We start from the raw sequence: 19,349 nt of genomic DNA, 5'->3' as shown, positions 1-19,349 counted from the left end.
GGCTATTATTCCTTTCTCACATCTTGACACACGTGTATATGTTGGTGATCATGAGGAGCACAGCAGCTGTTGCCATGTGATCTTCTGCTGTCCTCCAGCACTGACAGTCGTGATCAGAGAAAACTCCAAGCCCTGCTGTTCAATGCTTCTTGCATTATGATTAGGGATGAGCGAACAGACTTCAGATACTTCATCTGAAGTCGATTTGCATAAAAATGGGTTAGAATACTGTACGGATCGCGCGCTCCATATAGTATTAGAATGTATTGGCTTAATTTCTACTGTAAAAAACCTTTGTACCGAACTCGGGTTCAGTTCCAGGTGGTCTTGAAAAAAAGTAGAAAAGGAATAGCTCACTCGTATGCAAAATAAGGACCAGGTGCTCTAGGGCAGGTAAGCTGTATCACCCATACAGACAAGTATTGAAAAATAGATAAATAAATTGGACTGGCACTCTGTATGTGTGGTAATATGAAAAAGGCTAAAATGCAATATAAAAAGTGATCACAATTTAATTCAAAACTCAAAATACAATAAAATACACAATGGGATAAAAATATATAAGAACACTAAAAATTAATATATAACAGCACTGGCATATGTTAGTTCATTTGATATTTCGTAATATAGAGTTCATGTCATATAAAGAACCAAAGTTGAATGAATAGGGTAATTGTCCTTGTGCAAAAACGTAAAGTTTGGTAATTATGCGTCCTATGCACGAATTAAACACAGATATACTGTCTCTTGAATAACAGTTTCCTTTGGTCAAAGTAATACTGTGTGCCCCGAGGTAAGAAAAATTTATTTGGGTCTTGCCTTAACCCAGCTAGGTTGGAAGTCAAAGAAACTCACGCTTACTTGGCTTCTGTGGTGCGCGTGGTCCCGCGTTTGGTGAAGATAGACGCCGGAGTAGTGCGGTCTAAAGTGTACTGCTGACTTGGTTGTCTGTATCGCAGGGTACGCTGCGACTCACGTGGTCTGTGACGTACCTCCGGTCCGAGACTGTAACAAGGTATCGCGAGACCTGGTGTGCTTCTGATCTGCAATTTGTAACGAAAGACTCGAGAGCTGTGCTCGGCAGATCTTAAATGAAGAGAGTTTTTCCTGGAGCGCTCCAGATTTTAGAACAGATTATTCACAGATTTTGATGTCATCTGTATTTTCTGAAAAGGCCTTGGTCACGATGGGAGTATGTCAGCTGGTTACGCCAAACGCGTTTCGGGGACCTCTTCCCCTTCCTCAGTGTTTATTCTAAACAGATTTTAGAAACTTTGTTAAGCCTTTAGGTGTTCCACAGGAATTAACAATTTTAACCCCTTCAGGACCCTGCCATTTTTCCACCTTAAGGACAAGGCCATTTTTAGCAAATCTGACATGTGTCACTTTATGTGGTGATAACTTTAAAACGCTTTTACTTATCCAGACCATTCTGAGATAGTTTTCTCGTCACATATTGTACTTCATAACAGTGGTAAATTTGAGTCAAAATATTTCATTTTTATTCATAAAAAAATACAAAATTTACCAAATATTTGGAAAATGTAGCAAATTTCCAAATTTCAATTTCTCTACTTTTATAATAGATAGTAATACCTCCAAAAAATAGTTATTACTTTAAATTCCCCATATGTCTATTTCATGTTTGGAACATTTTGAAAATTAGATTTTTTGGGGACGTTAGAAGGCTTAGAAGTTTAGAAGCAAAATCTTAATTTTTTAAAAAAATTCAAAAACCCAATTTTTTCAGGACAAGTTCAGTTATGAAATCACTTTGTGGGACTTACATATTAGAAACCCCATTAGGGCCCCATTTTAGAAACTACACCCCTCAAGCTATTCAAAACTAATTTTACAAACTTTGTTAACCCTTTAGGTGCCCCACGAGAAGTAAAGGAAAATGCGAATGAAATGTCAATTTTTTTTTCAGATTTTACTTTTAATCTATTATTTCTGCAACACATTAAGGCTTAACAGCCAAAAAAACTCAAAATCTATTACCCTGAATCTGGAGTTTATAGAAACACCCATGTGTGCTCAAAAACTGATGTATGGGCGCACAGCAGGCTTCCGAGTGGAAGGAGCACCATATGGCTTTTGGAGGGCGGATTTAGCTGGTATGGTAATTGGGAGCTATGTCGCATATGAAGACACCCTGAGGTGGCCCTACAGTGGAAACCCCCAAAAAGTGACGCCATTTTGGAAACTACACCCCTCAAGGAATCTTTTAAGGTGTGTTGTGAGCACTTTGACCTCAAAGGTGTTTTCTAGAATAAGGAAAAACTTGACAGTTAAAAAAAAAAAAATAGCATTTTTTTCACAAAAAAAAGTTGCTTTACACCAACAGTTTTCACTTTCCCATAGGGTAACAGGACAAAATGCACCCGACATTTTGTTCCCCATTTTCCCCCGAATACGGCAACACCCCATATGTGCTCAAAAAATGATGTATGGGCGCACAGCAGGCTTCTGAGTGGAAGGAGAACCATATGGCTTTTGGAGGGCGGATTTAGCTGGAATGGTAATTGGGAGCTATGTTGCATATGAAGACACCCTGAGTTACAGTGGAAACCCCCAAAAAGTGACCCCAGTTTTGAAACTAGACCCCTCAAGCCAATGGCACCGCTATAGCAGCACAGGAAAGGGCTGAACCTGTCTGTAGGCAGCCATTCTAACTGGTGACTGCATGCAGAAAGGTTCTGTCCTTCTCTGTGCTGCTTGTTGGCTTGCTGGGAGTTGTGGTGCACCACCACTGCGATTTGACCTTTTGCTGCTGAAAGAAGAAAAGAACAACAACATCTGGAATTGCTGCTCTGGTGATTTTTTTTGTGCTTTTGTTTCCCACATTTGTGTTGATTTTTTTGCCAATATTTACTTTTTTTGTTCAAAAAGAAGAAATTGTAGTTAGGGCTATATATATATATATATATACACTGCATGTCCAAAAAAAAAAAGTCGCCACCTGGATTTAACTTAGAAAATAGGTATGAGCCTCCTATTGGAAAATTACTGCATGGGCGATTATCTTTCACCTGGCAACAAGTTATTTAACCACAAGTGGTGCAATGAGTTGCTTCTCATTTCTTAAACAACCATGTCAAAAGAAAAATCTTGTGGTCGTGGAAAAGATGTTAGTCTATTGGAGAAGGGTCAAATAAATCATTGGCAGGCATCAAGCAGAGAAAACATCTAAGAAGATTGCAGAAACTACTAAAATTGGGTTAAGAACTGTCCAACGCATTATTAAAAACTGGAAGGGTAGTGTGGACCCATCGTATTCGAGGAAGAAATGTGGTCGGAAAAAAATCCTGAATGATCGTGATTGGCGATCACTTAAACGTTTGGGGATATCAAATCAAAGAAAAACAACCGTAGAACTCAGGGCTTTGTTTAATAGTGAAAGTAAGAGCATTTCCACATGCACAATGCGAAGGGAACTCAAAGGATTGGGACTGAACAGCTGTGTAGCCGTAAGAAAAACAATAATCAATCAGTGAGGCAAACCAGAAAAAAAAGGCTTCAGTTTGCTAGGGAGCATAAAAATTGGACTCTGGAGCAATGGAAGGTCATGTGGTCTGATAAGTCAAGATTTACCCTGTTCCAGAGTGATGGGCGCATCAGGGTAAGAAGAGAGGCAGATGAAGTGATGCACCCACCATGCTTAGTGCCTACTGTACATGTCTGTGGGGGCAGTGCTATGATCTGGGGTTGCTGCAGTTGGTCAGGTCTAGGTTCAGCAACAGTATGTGCTACCTGAACATACTGAATGACCAGGATATTCCATCAATGGATTTTTTCTTCCCTGATGGCACGGGCATATTCCAAGATGACAATGTCATGATTCATCGGGCTCAAATTGTGAAAGAGTGGTTCAGGGAGCATGAGACATCATTTTCACACATGGATTGGCCACCACAGAGTCCAGACCTTAACCTCATTGAGAATCTTTTTATAAATTTTTTTTGGTGGCGACTTTTTTACCAGCAGCACCATCCAAGAAAAAAAGGGAAAAAGGAGGGTGCCACTTTATGGGTAAATAAAGTTCATTGGCTCTTTGGAAAGTCCTTCGGAGTGCAGTCCAATTTTTGTATTATATATACACACACACACACACACACACACACACACACTCACACTCACCTAAAGAATTATTAGGAACACCATACTAATACGGTGTTGGACCCTCTTTTGCCTTCAGAACTGCCTTAATTCTACGTGGCATTGATTCAACTAGGTGCTGATAGCATTCTTTAGAAATGTTGGCCCATATTGATAGGATAGCATCTTGCAGTTGATGGAGATTTGAGGGATGCACATCCAGGGCACAAGCTCCCGTTCCACCACATCCCAAAGATGCTCTATTGGGTTGAGATCTGGTGACTGTAGGGGCCATTTTAGTACAGTGAACTCATTGTCATGTTCAAGAAACCAATTTGAAATGATTTGAGCTTTGTGACATGGTGCATTATCCTGCTGGAAGTAGCCATCAGAGGATGGATACATGTTCTCATTCTGTTTACGCCAAATTCGGACTCTACCATTTGAATGTCTCAACAGAAATCAAGACTCATCAGACCAGGCAACATTTTTCCAGCCTTCAACAGTCCAATTTTGGCGAGCTTGTGCAAATTGTAGCCTCTTTTTCCTATTTGTAGTGGAGATGAGTGGTACCCGGTGGGGTCTTCTGCTGTTGTAGCCCATCCGCCTCAAGGTTGTGCGTGTTGTGGCTTCACAAATGCTTTGCTGCATACCTCGGTTGTAACGAGTGGTTATTTCAGTCAACGTTGCTCTTCTATCAGCTCGAATCAGTCGGCCCATTCTCCTCTGACCTCTAGCATCCACAAGGCATTTTTGCCCACAGGACTGCCGCATACTGGATGTTTTTCCCTTTTCACACCATTCTTTGTAAACCCTAGAAATGGCTGCGCATGAAAATCCCAGTAACTGAGCAGATTGTGAAATACTCAGACCGGCCCGTCTGGCACCAACAACCATGCCACGCTCAAAATTGCTTAAATCACCTTTCTTTCCCATTCTGACATTCAGTTTGGAGTTCAGGAGATTGTCTTGACCAGGACCACACCCCTAAATGCATTGAAGCAACTGCCATGTGATTGGTTGACTAGATAATTGCATTAATGAGAAATAGAACAGGTGTTCCTAATAATTCTTTAGGTGAGTGTATGTGTTGAATTTATTTATTCTAGCTGTAGGTGCAAATTATAGCCCCTTATTAAGTAACTTCACTTGGGTTTCCGTTAATGAACTTAAATTCGCTATTGCGTTGTGTTCGGTTGTTACATCTACTGTTTGTTGTAATTTATTCTTTTTTCTTTGCCCCCTCCATATTTTCTTCTTCCTGTCTCCTGAGTATACTCTTTGTGATATTGTCTGTGTGTTTTCCTGTATGTGATTGGGTGTTTGTGTGGATTCCGTGAGTATGGTGTCCTGGGTTGATATTGTGCTCTGAGGCCTCATTCTTGATTGGTATATCTGTGTCTCAAATTGTATTGGGGCATCATAGGCGATAGCGGGCGGTGGGTTTGTTCTGGTGACTGCTGTGATGTTTGTCGAACACGCGATTTGTGATGTGGTGGAGTTCTGTCTAAAAAATTCTGGTTTGATAATGTTTCAAATCTATTAGTGACAGGGACAGCGAATCTTGTTTGTGTGTTATCATTTTCTATTTCTCTTGTTTGTCTATCATCCTCCCGTTTATGACGCTGTTTTTGATGTTCCTCTTTCTTTTCTTCAGTTCTTGAATTGTTTCTATATTTCTTAATTTTCTTATTAATAATCTCCTGTTCTGTTTTGTCTAAGCCTTTGCATAACCTTTGCTGCCGTATGTTAAATTCCTCATTTTTTGTGAGTTTCTCTATTATGTCATTCAATTGATTTCATTTGTCTGTTATTTTTTCCAAAATCTGGGTCCTTCTTTTGATAATCAACTGTATTAATGCCGTTGATTGTGTCACAAAGAAGGAATCCCATTCTTTAATAAATTCTGGGCTACATAGATCTTGTTCTGGGATTTTAGATAATAGGCCTTTTGGGATTTTACCATGTTCTACATATTGATTCAATGACTTTATTTCCCATCTTTGTCCTAATTCTTTCTGTAGGAGGGTTTCTAGTTCCATAATTATCTCAGACATTGTTCTGTCATTTAATGTATTATTTTCCATTAATTCTGATTCTTCAAATACAAAGGTCTCTACTTTCAATCGTTTATTCTCTGAATGGTTCCAAATTTCCGTCGCTAGCACGTAAGGAGATCTGCTCTATCTGGGTGATTAGCATAAATAGCTAAAATAAAGGAATAAAGCAGCTCACTCTTGTTGCTCTGGATATGGTGCTCTTGTCAATTTGACTCACACCGTCAAAGCGATTGATTAATTGTGTATATCCAAGACAGACACTCTACATTTGAAAAAACCCGAAAGAGTATTACCTTAAAATAAGTATTTGTTATTGCACATCTACATTCACAATAAATAAAAACCTGTTCTAGAACATAATTAAAAACAAAATTAAGCCGTATAATGAACAAAAAGACAATAATAATAATAATAATAATAATAAATGATAAAAATAATAAAAAAATGTGCTACATATGTGGCAGTATTGCAACGAATGTTTAAGTGTATGCAGCCACTGAGGAAGGAGTAAGTGTAAACTCCAAAACGCGTCTGGCGTTTACAGATACACTTGCAAGCTCTGAGACCCACTTGCTTAAAAGTAATGGATATATGAGAAAATCATCTCTTCGTTACAAGTAATGTGGAGCGCTTCACAGACATTATAACTCTCCCTCTCCTTCTAGAATCCCCCATCTTGCCAAAAGACCCGGGCGGTTTGAGAGCGGCACGTGGATACTGGTGTGATGCCAAGCATCAACCGCGGAAATTGCGGATAACATAGCCGCGAGTAAAGGTAACATCATCCGCACCAGTCACAGGGATGTGGAGGCAGAGGTCAATGTGCTGATTACCATGTAGGACGCCATGTTCAGTAAATATCATTGACTAACAGTGAGTATTCCACACTGATCACTGTTAGGACATTACCTCTACTAAGAGCGCTAACATAGCTGAATGATACAAAAACTAAATGGAGATCTAATTATACAGTGGACACAATATAAAACAAGAGACATTCAAATGTATCACTTTTGTATCTCATCATGGTGACCAAACTAAAAGACTTATAAGTACTATCAATGGTGGGCTACCTGTAAAGGAGACAGAATTTTTGTGGTTCCAATTAGAAACACATTGTATTATTATTTATAATCTAATACTAGCATATGCAAATGTATTACCATTTGTAACCTACCACCATCATATGCAAATGTGATATTTATCGTGGCATACTTCTGTAGCTGTATGAATGTTAGCCACTATATAATGATATAAGTGGACCTATTATACACTGAACAAAAATATAAACGCAACACTTTCGGTTTTGCTCCCATTTTGCATGAGTTGAACTCAAAGATCTAAAACATTTTCTACATACACAAAAGACCCATTACTCTTAAATATTGTTCACAAATCTGTCTAAATCTGTGTTAGTGAGCACTTCTCCTTTGCCGAGATAATCCATCCCACCTCACAGGTGTGCCATATCAAGGTACTGATTAGACAGCATGAATATTGCACAGGTGTGCCTTAGACTGCACCCAATAAAAGGACACTCTGAAATGTGCAGTTTGATCACACAGCACAATGCCAAAGATGTTGCAACGTTTGAGGGAGCGTGCAATTGGCATGCTGACTGCAGGAATGTCTACCAGAGCTGTTGCCCGTGCAATGAATGTTCATTTCTCTACCATAAGCCATCTCCAAAGGCATTTAAGAGAATTTGGCAGTACATCCAACCGGCCTCACAACCGCAGACCACGTGTAACCACACCAGCCCAGGACCTCTAAATTCAGCATGTTCACCTCCATGATCATCTGAGACCAGCCACCTGGACAGCTGCAGCAACAATCGGTTTGCATAACCAAAGAATTTCTGCACAAACTGTCAGAAACCGTCTTAGGGAAGCTCATCTGCATGCTTGTCGTCCTCATCGGGCCTGGACCTGACTGCAGTTCATCGTCGTAACCGACTTGAGTGGGCAAATGCTCACATTCGATGGCGTCTGGCACGTTGGAGAGGCGTTCTGTTAACAGACGAGTCCAGTTTTCACTGTTCAGGGTAGATGGCAGACCGCGTGTGTGGCGTCGTGTGGGTGAGCGGTTTGCTGACATCAATGTTGTGGATTGAGTGGCCCATGGTATGGGCAGGCGTATGTTATGGACAACGAACACAGGTGCATTTTATTGATGCCATTTTGAATACACAGAGATACCGTGACAAGATCCTTAGGCCCATTGTTGTGCCATTCATCCAGAACCATCACCTCATGTTGCAGCATGATAATGCATGGCCCCATATTGCAAGGATCTGTACACAATTCCTGGAAGCTGAAAACATCCCAGTTCTTGCATGGCCAGCATACTCACCGGACATGTCACCCATTGTGCATGTTTGGGATGCTCTGGATTGGAGTATACGACAGAGTGTTTCAGTTCCTGCCAATATTCTGCAACTTTGCACAGCTATTGAAGAGGAGTGGACCAACATTCCAGAGGCCACAATCAACAACCTGATCAACTCTATGCGACGGAAATGTGTTTCACTGCGTGAGGCGAAAGGTGGCCCCAGTAAGGCAAAACTGTGCACATTTCAGAGTGGTCTTTTATTGTGGGAAGTCTAAGGCACACCTGTGCAATATTCATGCTGTCTAATCAGCACCTTGATATGCCATACATGTGAGGTGGGATGGATTATCTCGGCAAAGAAGTGATCACTAACACAGATTTAGACAGATTTGTGAACAATATATGAGAGTAATGGGTCTTTTGTGTATGTAGAAAATGTTTCAGATCTTTGAGTTCAGCTCATGCAAAATGGGAGCAAAACCGAAAGTGATGCGTTTATATTTTTGTTCAGTGTACATACAGCCCTCATATGTCACACATTTTATTTATTATTTTTATCATTTATTATTATTGTCATTTTGTTCATTAAAAGGCTTAATTTTGTCTTTAATTATGTTCTAGAACAGGTTTTTATTTATTGTGTATGTCTTGGATATACACAATTAATCAATCGCTTTGACCGGGTGAGTCAAATTGACAAGAGCACCATATCCAGAGCAACAAGAGGGTGAGCCGCTATATTCCTTCATTTTACCAATTGAAATATATGTTTTTTAGACCAAAATGAGTAAAATGCAATAAAATAAAATAAAAAATTTCTCCCGAAGGTGCCAATTCCCCAATAGGACAAAAAAAATTCTAATTATGTAAAGTTTATGATTAAATAAAATAAGGATGCAAAATGAGAAAAACAGAACACTTTTCTAACTATTTTTTGTTATCATTATTAAAGCAACATTCATTCCATGGCACTGTACATATGATTAAAAAAAAAAACGGTAAAACACATACAATAAAATTATTTTGTCAATGAAGGTAAAAAGCATGAAGAAATATGGCGACATTGCTTTATTCATGCATTGCACGGTTCAAAAATGAGCTTGAGCAGTGGAACGAGAGGTCTTGGCCAGCGCTGGAACTGCTCAATGCTGATTTTAGCAAAACAGCTGAAAGAATTCAAGTAAATGACCTTGCGTTTCTACTGATCTCATATAGGGCAACATAAAAATGGTGAGCTTTCCATTAAAAAATCTAGATAATTTAGTACCATAGACTAGACGTGCAGAATAAAAAAAAAACTTCCTGTTAGATTTCCTGACAGTGCAGGAAAAGAAAGCAAGGAGGGGGGAGCTTTATCTGGCTTTTCCAGAGAAGGGAGGAGTACCCGTAGGATGACTAAAAAGACTCATAAACACTTTTTTTTTGCATGAACAGACAGACCGTCCAGTGCACACACTTCAGAAAAGCAAAGCTTTCTGAACTGGAGGTGAGTGCATGTGATGATATATTTGTAATGATATCCATTGTGTTATTCTCTGAAAGCTACCTACTATATGTCAGCCACGCTGAAAATATAAACTAACTGCATTTATTCTATTGCTTTATGACTTTTAGCCTTGTTTTAGGTGTATGGCAGATATATAAAAGTCCTAACCATAAAATGATGACACTGATGAGTGTCACTCTAATCTATGGCTAATTACACAGCAGTTATTAGGATGGAAGGCTACAAAGTATTCAACAGAACAGAGAAGGAAGCAAAGTGTCCCCTCCGGCTGTAGCATAATCTGTTTCTAATTCATACTTCCACATGCTGGTCTTCTTCACGACAGGAGCTGTGCTAAAGTGACTTTCAGGAAATTCGGCTCCCCTAAGATTTGTTGTTAATTCCATCTGAGCTGACAAGTGGATCCCTGCGTTCTGCCGTGGACAGGGCCAAAAACAATAAGAAAACCTGGGAGAATCACTGTGTTTGAGTCAATTACTCAAAGCCAAATATGTTTTAAATTATGGACCTGAATCGCAGCTAAAGTAAACCTTGCTTCTAGATAGTTATTAAGGAGCATCTGTCAGTAGGATCAACCCTACAAAACCATGTACAGATGTAGCAGGGTTAACACTCAAACTCTTAACTCAAATTTCTTAGCTCATCGTGTTATCTTGAAACAAAAGCCATTGAAAAAGCAATTGAAGGTGTTTGCTTAACGCATTTAGTTTAGATAACACGTCTCATAAAGCATGAGTGTTAACTCTACTACATCTGTATAATACCAGGTAGAGCTGACCCTGCTGATTAAAACCATGCCCCCCAATTCACTGCTTTGTGTAGCAGAAATGAGTATATCTACTAATATGTAAATTAGGGTGCACCAAAGGTTAGGGTGCACCTTAGCTCCTGCACTCGACTTCCCTGGACACTCCCCCATCTACTTGATTGACAGGCCAGGCGTCCAGGTGGAAGAAAAAGTGTCTAAAGAAGCAGAACATAGGCGCTAAGGTGCACTTTTGCATATTTTGCATATTTTAAAAAAATAAGCATTTCTTCTAAATGCAGCGACGGATCAGGGGAAGAAAAGCATATTTGGAATCAGCAGGGTCAGCAATACCAAGCATTGTGTCTGGTTTAATAGGGGTGATCCTGCTGACAGATGCTCTTTAAATATTACAGGTTCGTTACTAAAGGATTTTTTAAAATTCCTAGGCATTAATGAAAAAAAAAATGTAACTTGGGGGGCAAATATATAGGAAAACTCTAATTTTGCGAGTACTGTCTGTTCTTGGACAGTCCCTTATAAATGATAACATCTGTAAGTTACACTAATAAAATCCAGTTATTAGGGGCAGATGCACAGAGTAAGGAATCACACTATCTGCTGGCTGCCAACTCACGGACAGGTAGCACGCTACATCTCCATAGAAGGCTTGCAATATTTGCCCTCTTCTTCATTGCGATTTGTCAAAGCAAGAAAATCATTGTAAAAAAGTCTTTCTAAGGGCTCATACATGGTGCTTATTACACATGGATTCCTGTGCCGAAAATCCACACTAACACAGTACTAGCTAAGTGCAGTAGATCAGATTTTGAAAATATCATCCACATGGGGTGGAAATTTTCTGCACAGAAATTGCCAGTTTTTGAAATCCGAGGCATGTCAGTTGTTTGCTGGGATTTTCAGTGCAGATTTTACCTTTTGCAATGTAAAGGCTGAGATCTGGGGCAAATCTGCATCAAAATCCACAACACAATTCCCAAGTAGGACATGATGACATGATGCAAAATGCAGCGAAAACCACAAGAAGATTGGCATAAACTACACTGCCGTGTGCTAGGAAAACAATGGTGTGTGTGTGTTCACTTGGCACTTCTGGGTAGTCAGGGGGGATTATGAGAGGGGAAGCGCCGAATATGCCAGCAGTTCTCATTAGTGCTATTAGTGGGAATAGAACAGAGTTCGAAAGTGATTTGTACCTCAAGTTGGAGGCAAGCTGATGTACTTAGCAATTACATTATGGATTTTCTTAATACACGTAATACACTAAGTTGGGGGCACTGGAAATTTCATGTCTATGTTTTATGACTGTAGCCCAAAATACATAGACAGCATTTCCGAACCAGGGTTTCCTTGAGAGAAAGCTTCTTTTTAAATGCAGGGGATTTTGAGCTTACACAGATTTTTGGCACTCCAGTCTTAGCCATTTCTTATTCACTCTGCCCTCACATTCACTTTCTCTACGGCTATGCCCACACGTGACTGAAAATACAGAGGTCAAGTCAGCAGTGGTTTTGGCGCAGGAAAAACCGCTACAAAAAACGCATGTATAAGAGCTCATGCAAACAACCATGTCTGTATTTCGGTCCGCAAACCACAGATCTGCAAGATTTGGATACCTTCTGTGTGCTATCTACATTTTTCTCCCATCACTAGAAATGACTATGCTTGTCCACAATATGTTCAATCATTTGTGGAACAGACATGCGGGTCTGTTCCACAAATGACCCATGGAAATAAAAGGGTCCTTGCACTATCCAAAAAAGAGTAAAATGCGCGGGAGAGACCCAGTGTAAACTTAGGCAGTCTTAGGACTGTCATAGTTGGAGCATGTGGTGTCATAGATTTGGCGCTTTATGCAAGAAGTTAGAAGAGAAGGAAAGCAGCGCTCATAGGTGGGACCGCTTGTAAAGCCGGTGGGCACACGTGGTTGGCGGGGCTCACCTTGCAATGTCGCGTTGGGAGCGCGACACCAGATACAGTGTGTAGTAAAAATTGTTTGGTGCTGCCAGGTGTCTCCCTCTAAGCACAGGCGCTCTAGTCAGGAACAGAGGAGGCAGGTGTTGGGATTGGCAGATGGCACAACCAAGGCAATGCTGGCTCCAGATGAGATGATTAATAACTTTTATGGTTTGTCTCTTTAAGTAAGTTAAGTAACTTAAAGAAACAAACAGTAAAAGTTATTGTTCAACTAATCTAGAGCCAGAATTGTCTTGGTTCTGCCAATCCCAACACCTGCATCCTCTATGCAAGAAGCGAGAAACATTTCTCTCTTGGCATAAATGTTGTCTCCAATAAACCAGGCTGACTTCCATGCAGAGAAAAAAATAAAATAAAAATTAATAATAATAAATAATAATAATAATAATAATAATATTTACAAGCGGTCCCACCTATGAGCGCTGCTTTCCTTCTCTTCTAACTTATTGCATAAAGTGCCAAATCTATGACCCCACATGCTCCAACTATGAAAGTCCTAAGACTGCCTAAGTTTACACTGGGTCTCTCCCGCGCATTTTACTCTTTTTTGGATAGTGCAAGGACCCTTTTATTTCCATGGGTCATTTGTGGAACAGACCCGCATGTCTGTTCCACAAATGATTGAACATATTGTGGACAAGCATAGTCATTTCTAGTGATGGGAGAAAAATGTAGATAGCACACAGAAGGTATCCAAATCTTGCAGATCTGTGGTTTGCGGACCGAAATACAGACATGGTTGTTTGCATGAGCTCTTATACATGCGTTTTTTGTAGCGGTTTTTCCTGCGCCAAAACCACTGCTGACTTGACCTCTGTATTTTCAGTCACGTGTGGGCATAGCCGTAGAGAAAGTGAATGTGAGGGCAGAGTGAATAAGAAATGGCTAAGACTGGAGTGCCAAAAATCTGTGTAAGCTCAAAATCCCCTGCATTTAAAAAGAAGCTTTCTCTCAAGGAAACCCTGGTTCGGAAATGCTGTCTATGTATTTTGGGCTACAGTCATAAAACAGAGACATGAAATTTCCAGTGCCCCCAACTTAGTGTATTACGTGTATTAAGAAAATCCAGAATGTAATTGCTAAGTACATCAGCTTGCCTCCAACTTGAGGTACAAATCACTTTCGAACTCTGCTCTATTCCCACTAATAGCACTAATGAGAACTGCTGGCATATTCGGCGCTTCCCCTCTCATAATCCCCCCTGACTACCCAGAAGTGCCAAGTGGACACACACACACCATTGTTTTCCTAGCACACGGCAGTGTAGTTTATGCCAATCTTCTTGTGGTTTTCGCTGCATTTTGCATCATGTCATCATGTCCTACTTGGGAATTGTGTTGTGGATTTTGATGCAGATTTGCCCCAGATCTCAGCCTTTACATTGCAAAAAGGTAAAATCTGCACTGAAAATCCCAGCAAACAATTGACATGCCTCGGATTTCAAGAACTGGCAATTTCTGTGCAGAAAATTTCCACCCCATGTGGATGATATTTTCAAAATCTGATCTACTGTACTTAGCTAGTACTGTGTTAGTGTGGATTTTCTGCACAGGAATCCATGTGTAATAAGCACCATGTATGAGCCCTTAGAAAGACTTTTTTTTTTGCACAGCCGCATTTACTCACACCAAAAAAGCAAACATGGCATGGATATATATATATATATATATATATATATATATATATATATATATATATATATATATATCTATCCATGCCACGTTTGCTTTTTTGGTGTGAGTAAATGCGGCTGTGCAAAAAAAAAAAAAATATAATAATAATGGGATAAACACCCCCTGAGAACTGGCATGCTAAGCTTTGTACACGTTCGCCTGTGATACGTTTTGCATTATACTACAAGAAAATTTAGACTAGCACATTCATAGTCACAGGTGCATATCCGTCAAGCAAACATAGTTGATAAAAAAAATGGCTGCACAACATTTTACATACAAACAATAGAGCTGAGAAATGGGGATCATTCTAAATTAAAGTGGTATTATACCTACTATAAATGGAAAAATAGAAGCTCTTTGCGCACATTTTTGATCAAACGTGTGTGTCGGGCCCATCTACCAGGCGTCCAGGTGGCTTCCACAGATGGGTCCCTAACACTAATATACCGCCTCTCTTGAACTTACCTAAGCCTACAATTTTCAGGGCAGTGTAGGAACCACTAACATTTATGTCCCAGTCCCGGCTCTTGTAAATGAAGCCCAGTGAGTTTAATGGAATGATTTTGATTTCCATCTTATTGTTCAAAAAATCTGTATATTCTGATGGGAGGACAGGAAATCCATAAAAATCTGAGTTTCCTGTTATTGTCTTGTTCTTTTACTAGATCACATCTTAGACAGAAGAAGGGGCATCTTAAAATTTTGGATTTGACAGAAGTTTTCCCAACGAATGGAATGTGCTGTAAGATCTGAAGGCGAAGGTCATATGCATAGTAAGTAATAGGAAACATGGATTTCCTATAACAAGTCCTTGACCCATAGATAACTGCACAGAATAGAGCAGAAGCATTACAAGAGGTGTTTTATGCTTTACAATAAAGGAAGTATGAGAATACTATTTCTCAATGTAGAGAGCATCTAGTAGGCGCAAGGAGTCTTCTAGGCTAGGCAATGCTCCTCTGGGAAAAAGATATACAAATTAAATCTCTCCAAAAAGATACAAAAACTGAGGCTCCGATGCCACAAGATGTAAGGTACAGTAGCTACTGTATCTTATAAACCAATATTTGACCTTTTAACAGGCCTTAAAACATAAATTAGGATTATAGCTAAGCCAGTACCTCATCTGCAAACAGATGTTTTGGGGACATTGTCCATCATCAGTGTAGAGCTCAGATTTCTTTTATTTTTGGAAAGACAGCTAATTTGAATAAGGGTCAGTTCACACAAGTGTTTTGTGGTCCGCAAATTGCATTTTGAGGACTGCACACAGCCGTCACTATGATAGAAATGCCTATTCTTGTCTGGGGCTGCGGACAAGAATAGGACATGCTCTATCTTTTTTGCTGGGCCACGGGACGGAAGTGCAGATGCGGACAGCACATGGTGTGCTGTCCGCATCTTTTGCGGCCCCATTGAAATGAATGGGTCCGCACCAGTTTTGAAAATTGAAGAACGGATGCGGACCCATTCATGCGGACTAGGGCTGAAACGATTTCTCTATTAAATCGAGTAATTCGACACAAAAAAATCCTCGATGCAAAAAATTTGCATTGAGGATTTTTTTGTGTCATGTGACCATGGAGCGGGTGTGAAGCGCTTGCTAACTCACCACTCCGTGGTCACCCGCCGGCCCGTACCTTGCTGCACTCCGCTGAGGGAAACTTTGTGCGCGCGTCCAGCTGCCATGCCAGTCGGCAGTCTGCTGCCTTTCAGTGTGGAGTGTTCTTCCAGCAGCCTCCCCCGCAGCACACCCCCTTTAGTCCTGGGCTGCAGGATGAAGAGAACGGGGGTCGTCTAGCCCCCGCCCGGATCCGGGAAGAACATGAGAGGGTGCTGCAGGAAGCCAACCACACGCTGAACCGGCCACCCGAGCAGATCAAGGGGGAGATTCAGGAGGAGAATGACTGCTGCAGGGCAGGGGCACGGCCGCGGGCAGGTTAAATTCCCGGTCCTTCAAAGAGCCTATCGAAGTGGTGGGCAAGTAGCCTGCGGATCCTGATGTCAAGCAGAAGCGGGACAAGATCAGGGAGGTGAGGAGCCTGGGGAGTGGGGCTGGTGTAACAGGTGATGCCAGCCACTGCTGGTACCATGTGCTGGCACTGGAGGATGACATGACAGGTCACACTGGTGCAGAGGAGGGGGTGAGACTTACAGCCTAGGGGGCACTTTATGTCCTGGCTTTCTGTTATACATGTGGGATCAGGGCTCAGTGCTGGTGGCACTGGGGGGCAAGCTGGTGGCACCTGATGGCACTGGGGGGGCAAGCTGATGGCACTGGGGGGGACAACTGGTGGCACTGGGGGACAACTGGTGGCACTGGGGGGGCAGATGGTGGCACTGGGGGGGCAGATGGTGGCACTGGGGGGGCAGATGGTGGCACTGGGGGGGCAGATGGTGGCACTGGGGGGGCAGATGGTGGCACTGGGGGATAGTGGAACTGATGGCACTGGGGGGAACTGATGCACGGGGGAACAAAGTGTGTTGGGGACTGATGGCAGGGAGTCTGATGAGTTTTTATAAAGGAAAACAGTCTATTAATTCATTTTTTCTTATTAGATTACTCGATTAATCGTAAAAAATAAATCGGTATAATACTCGATTACTAAAATAATATTTTAATGCAGCCCTAATGCGGACGTGTGAATGGACCCTAAGAGAACTAGTACTACTCGGACAAGGCTTCATTCATTTCATTGGGTTTCAATACGCTGTTGCTATTTTTTTTTTTAATGTTTGCTGGATACCGGATTTGGATCAAACGGTGAGACGTTCTGTTGCATTCCTGTGTTATGAGGGGTGTTGTGCTGCTTTCAACTTTAATATTTGACTATCCTAAGGATAAGTCATAAATATCTTTTCCCCATGGATAACCCCATTAACCATTTACTTATGCCCCCATGAGTGCATCACCTAATAAAAGATTATACTGACCTGCTGGGTCACATTCTGCCATCATCTGTTCTTCAGCTTGTTTACTTCTGGTAAGGTATTGACAAGGCCACGTGCGCCGCTGAAGCCAATGACTGGCTGTAGTGGTGAGGTGTCCCCAAGCAACATGTCAGACAAATGCATCTGCACCAAATGCTTCATCCAGCCTGAGCCACGGTGATAAAGTTGGTGCAGGTCTAGACCGCCTGTCTAAGGTTACGCCATCTTCAGGATTAGTAAATCTGCCCCACTGTCCAAATATAACAATAATCTCTTTCCTCACCAGAAGCAGCAAAATGAATCAACATATAATAAACAGCACAACGATGACAACAACAGAAACCTACGACGATTACAACAACACTGCTTTTGATTATGATAGCTATGAAGAACTTTGCAAGAAGCATGACATCCGGAGATTTGCTGCAGTCTTTCTCCCAGCATTCTACTCTGTGGCATTTGTGGTTGGCATAGCAGGCAATTCCTTAGTGGTTGCCATTTATGCATATTATAAGAAAATGAAAACCAAGTCTGATGTCTACCTGCTGAATTTAGCAGTGGCAGATCTGTTGCTGCTCTTCACCCTTCCCTTCTGGGCGGTGGATGCTTCCACTGGTTGGCAGTTTGGAAAAGCAATGTGCAAGATAACTTCTGCCCTGTATACTGTGAACTTCAGCTCAGGCATGCAGTTCCTGGCCTGCATCAGCTTGGACAGATACTTTTCAGTACTTCGAGTGTCAACTAATCAGAATTTCAGAAGGAGATGCTGGGCAATTTGCCTTTTTGTGTGGATCACGTCAATGTTGCTGAGCATCCCTGATTTACAGTTCAGCGAGATAAAGGAACACAACGGAAAGCATGCCTGTCTACCATCATACCCTAAAGATTCGGTAAAACAGCTCACTGCATTCATTCAGATTCTTGAAACGGTGTGCTGCTTTGTGATCCCTTTCCTTATCATGCTCTTCTGCTACTCTGCTATGGCCAAAGTCCTTGTTAAAACCCCAAACATTAAAAGATCTCGGTCCCTAAAGGTCTTATTGGCAGTGGTGGGAATGTTTCTCATCACACAGCTGCCATATAATGTTATCAAGTTCTGGAGGGCCATTGATATCGTATATGCTTTGATAACAAACTGCCAGACCAGCAGAACCATAGACCTATTGATGCAGGTGACAAGCAGCATGGCCTTATTTCACAGCTGTCTCAACCCGCTATTGTATGCTTACATGGGGACCACGTTTAAGTCTTATGTTACTAAAACAGTGAAAAAGTTTGGCTCTTGGAGAAGACAAAGAACTCCGAGTGTTGAGGAGTATTCGATGTATTCTGACAATCACGTAGAAGAAACAAGCAGTTTTTCTATCTAGAACTTTTAGTGAAGTATTTTCAAGTTTGGATATACTAGTAAATCTAGACCCATCTGTTACAAAAAAACCTGTCCAGTGTGACCAGAAACAATCTCTTCAAACTACATTTCCCACAATGCCCTGCAGCACTGCTCTGTTTCTGTGTTCGTGACAGACTCTGCTCATTAATTGAGAGCCTCATTTCAGTCCTCAGTAAGGGCTCATGCACACAAACATATTTTCTTTCCGTGTCCGTTAAGTTTATTTTATTTTTTTGCGGACAGTATGCAGAACCATTCATTTCAATGGGTCTGCAAAAAATATATAAAAAAATTAAGTTACTCCGTGTACATTCCGTTTCAGTATGTCTGCTTGTCCGTTCCCGCAAAATAATAGAACATGTCCTATTATTGTCCGCATAACGGACAACGTTAGGACTGTTCTATTAGGGGCCATCTGTTCCGCAAAATTCGGAATGCACAAGGACATTCATCCATATTTTTTGCGGATCCACGTTTTGCAGAATGCAAAATACATACGGTCCTGTGCATGAGCCCTTAAGGTGTGTGTTGACCTCACCTTTCAGAGAGACCATTGGGCACCTCGCCTTTCAGAGACACCATCAAGCAGAAGAGGAACGAACTGTGCATGCTC

The 19,349-nt window shown here is 41.2% G+C and overlaps 2 protein-coding genes across 3 annotated transcripts in view; one reads left to right on the top strand and one right to left on the bottom strand.

The window, feature by feature from the left end:
* Nucleotides 1–19,349, bottom strand: part of ACAD11 (acyl-CoA dehydrogenase family member 11) — a 101,760-nt gene that overhangs the window by 27,858 nt on the left and 54,553 nt on the right. The gene's annotated exons all lie outside the window — the stretch shown is intronic.
* The window catches only part of ACKR4 (atypical chemokine receptor 4), a 42,670-nt gene continuing 26,894 nt past the window's right edge, over nucleotides 3,574–19,349 (top strand). The window contains exons 1-6 of one of the 2 annotated variants that reach the window (XM_040433278.1): nucleotides 3,574–3,622; nucleotides 6,824–7,011; nucleotides 9,111–9,216; nucleotides 9,924–9,975; nucleotides 15,081–15,188; nucleotides 17,633–18,783. In XM_040433278.1, the coding sequence (XP_040289212.1) occupies nucleotides 17,643–18,716 (1,074 nt within the window). In that variant the 5' untranslated portion in view covers nucleotides 3,574–3,622; nucleotides 6,824–7,011; nucleotides 9,111–9,216; ... (1 more) ...; nucleotides 15,081–15,188; nucleotides 17,633–17,642 and the 3' untranslated portion in view covers nucleotides 18,717–18,783. The remainder of the gene's footprint in view (nucleotides 3,623–6,823; nucleotides 7,012–9,110; nucleotides 9,217–9,923; nucleotides 9,976–15,080; nucleotides 15,189–17,632; nucleotides 18,784–19,349) is intronic. The other variant, XM_040433277.1, reaches the window with a different exon arrangement.

This window comes from Bufo bufo, chromosome 5 (assembly GCF_905171765.1).
Source record: "Bufo bufo chromosome 5, aBufBuf1.1, whole genome shotgun sequence".
NCBI lineage: Eukaryota > Metazoa > Chordata > Amphibia > Anura > Bufonidae > Bufo > Bufo bufo.
This window is presented reverse-complemented; position numbering and strand designations above follow the sequence as displayed.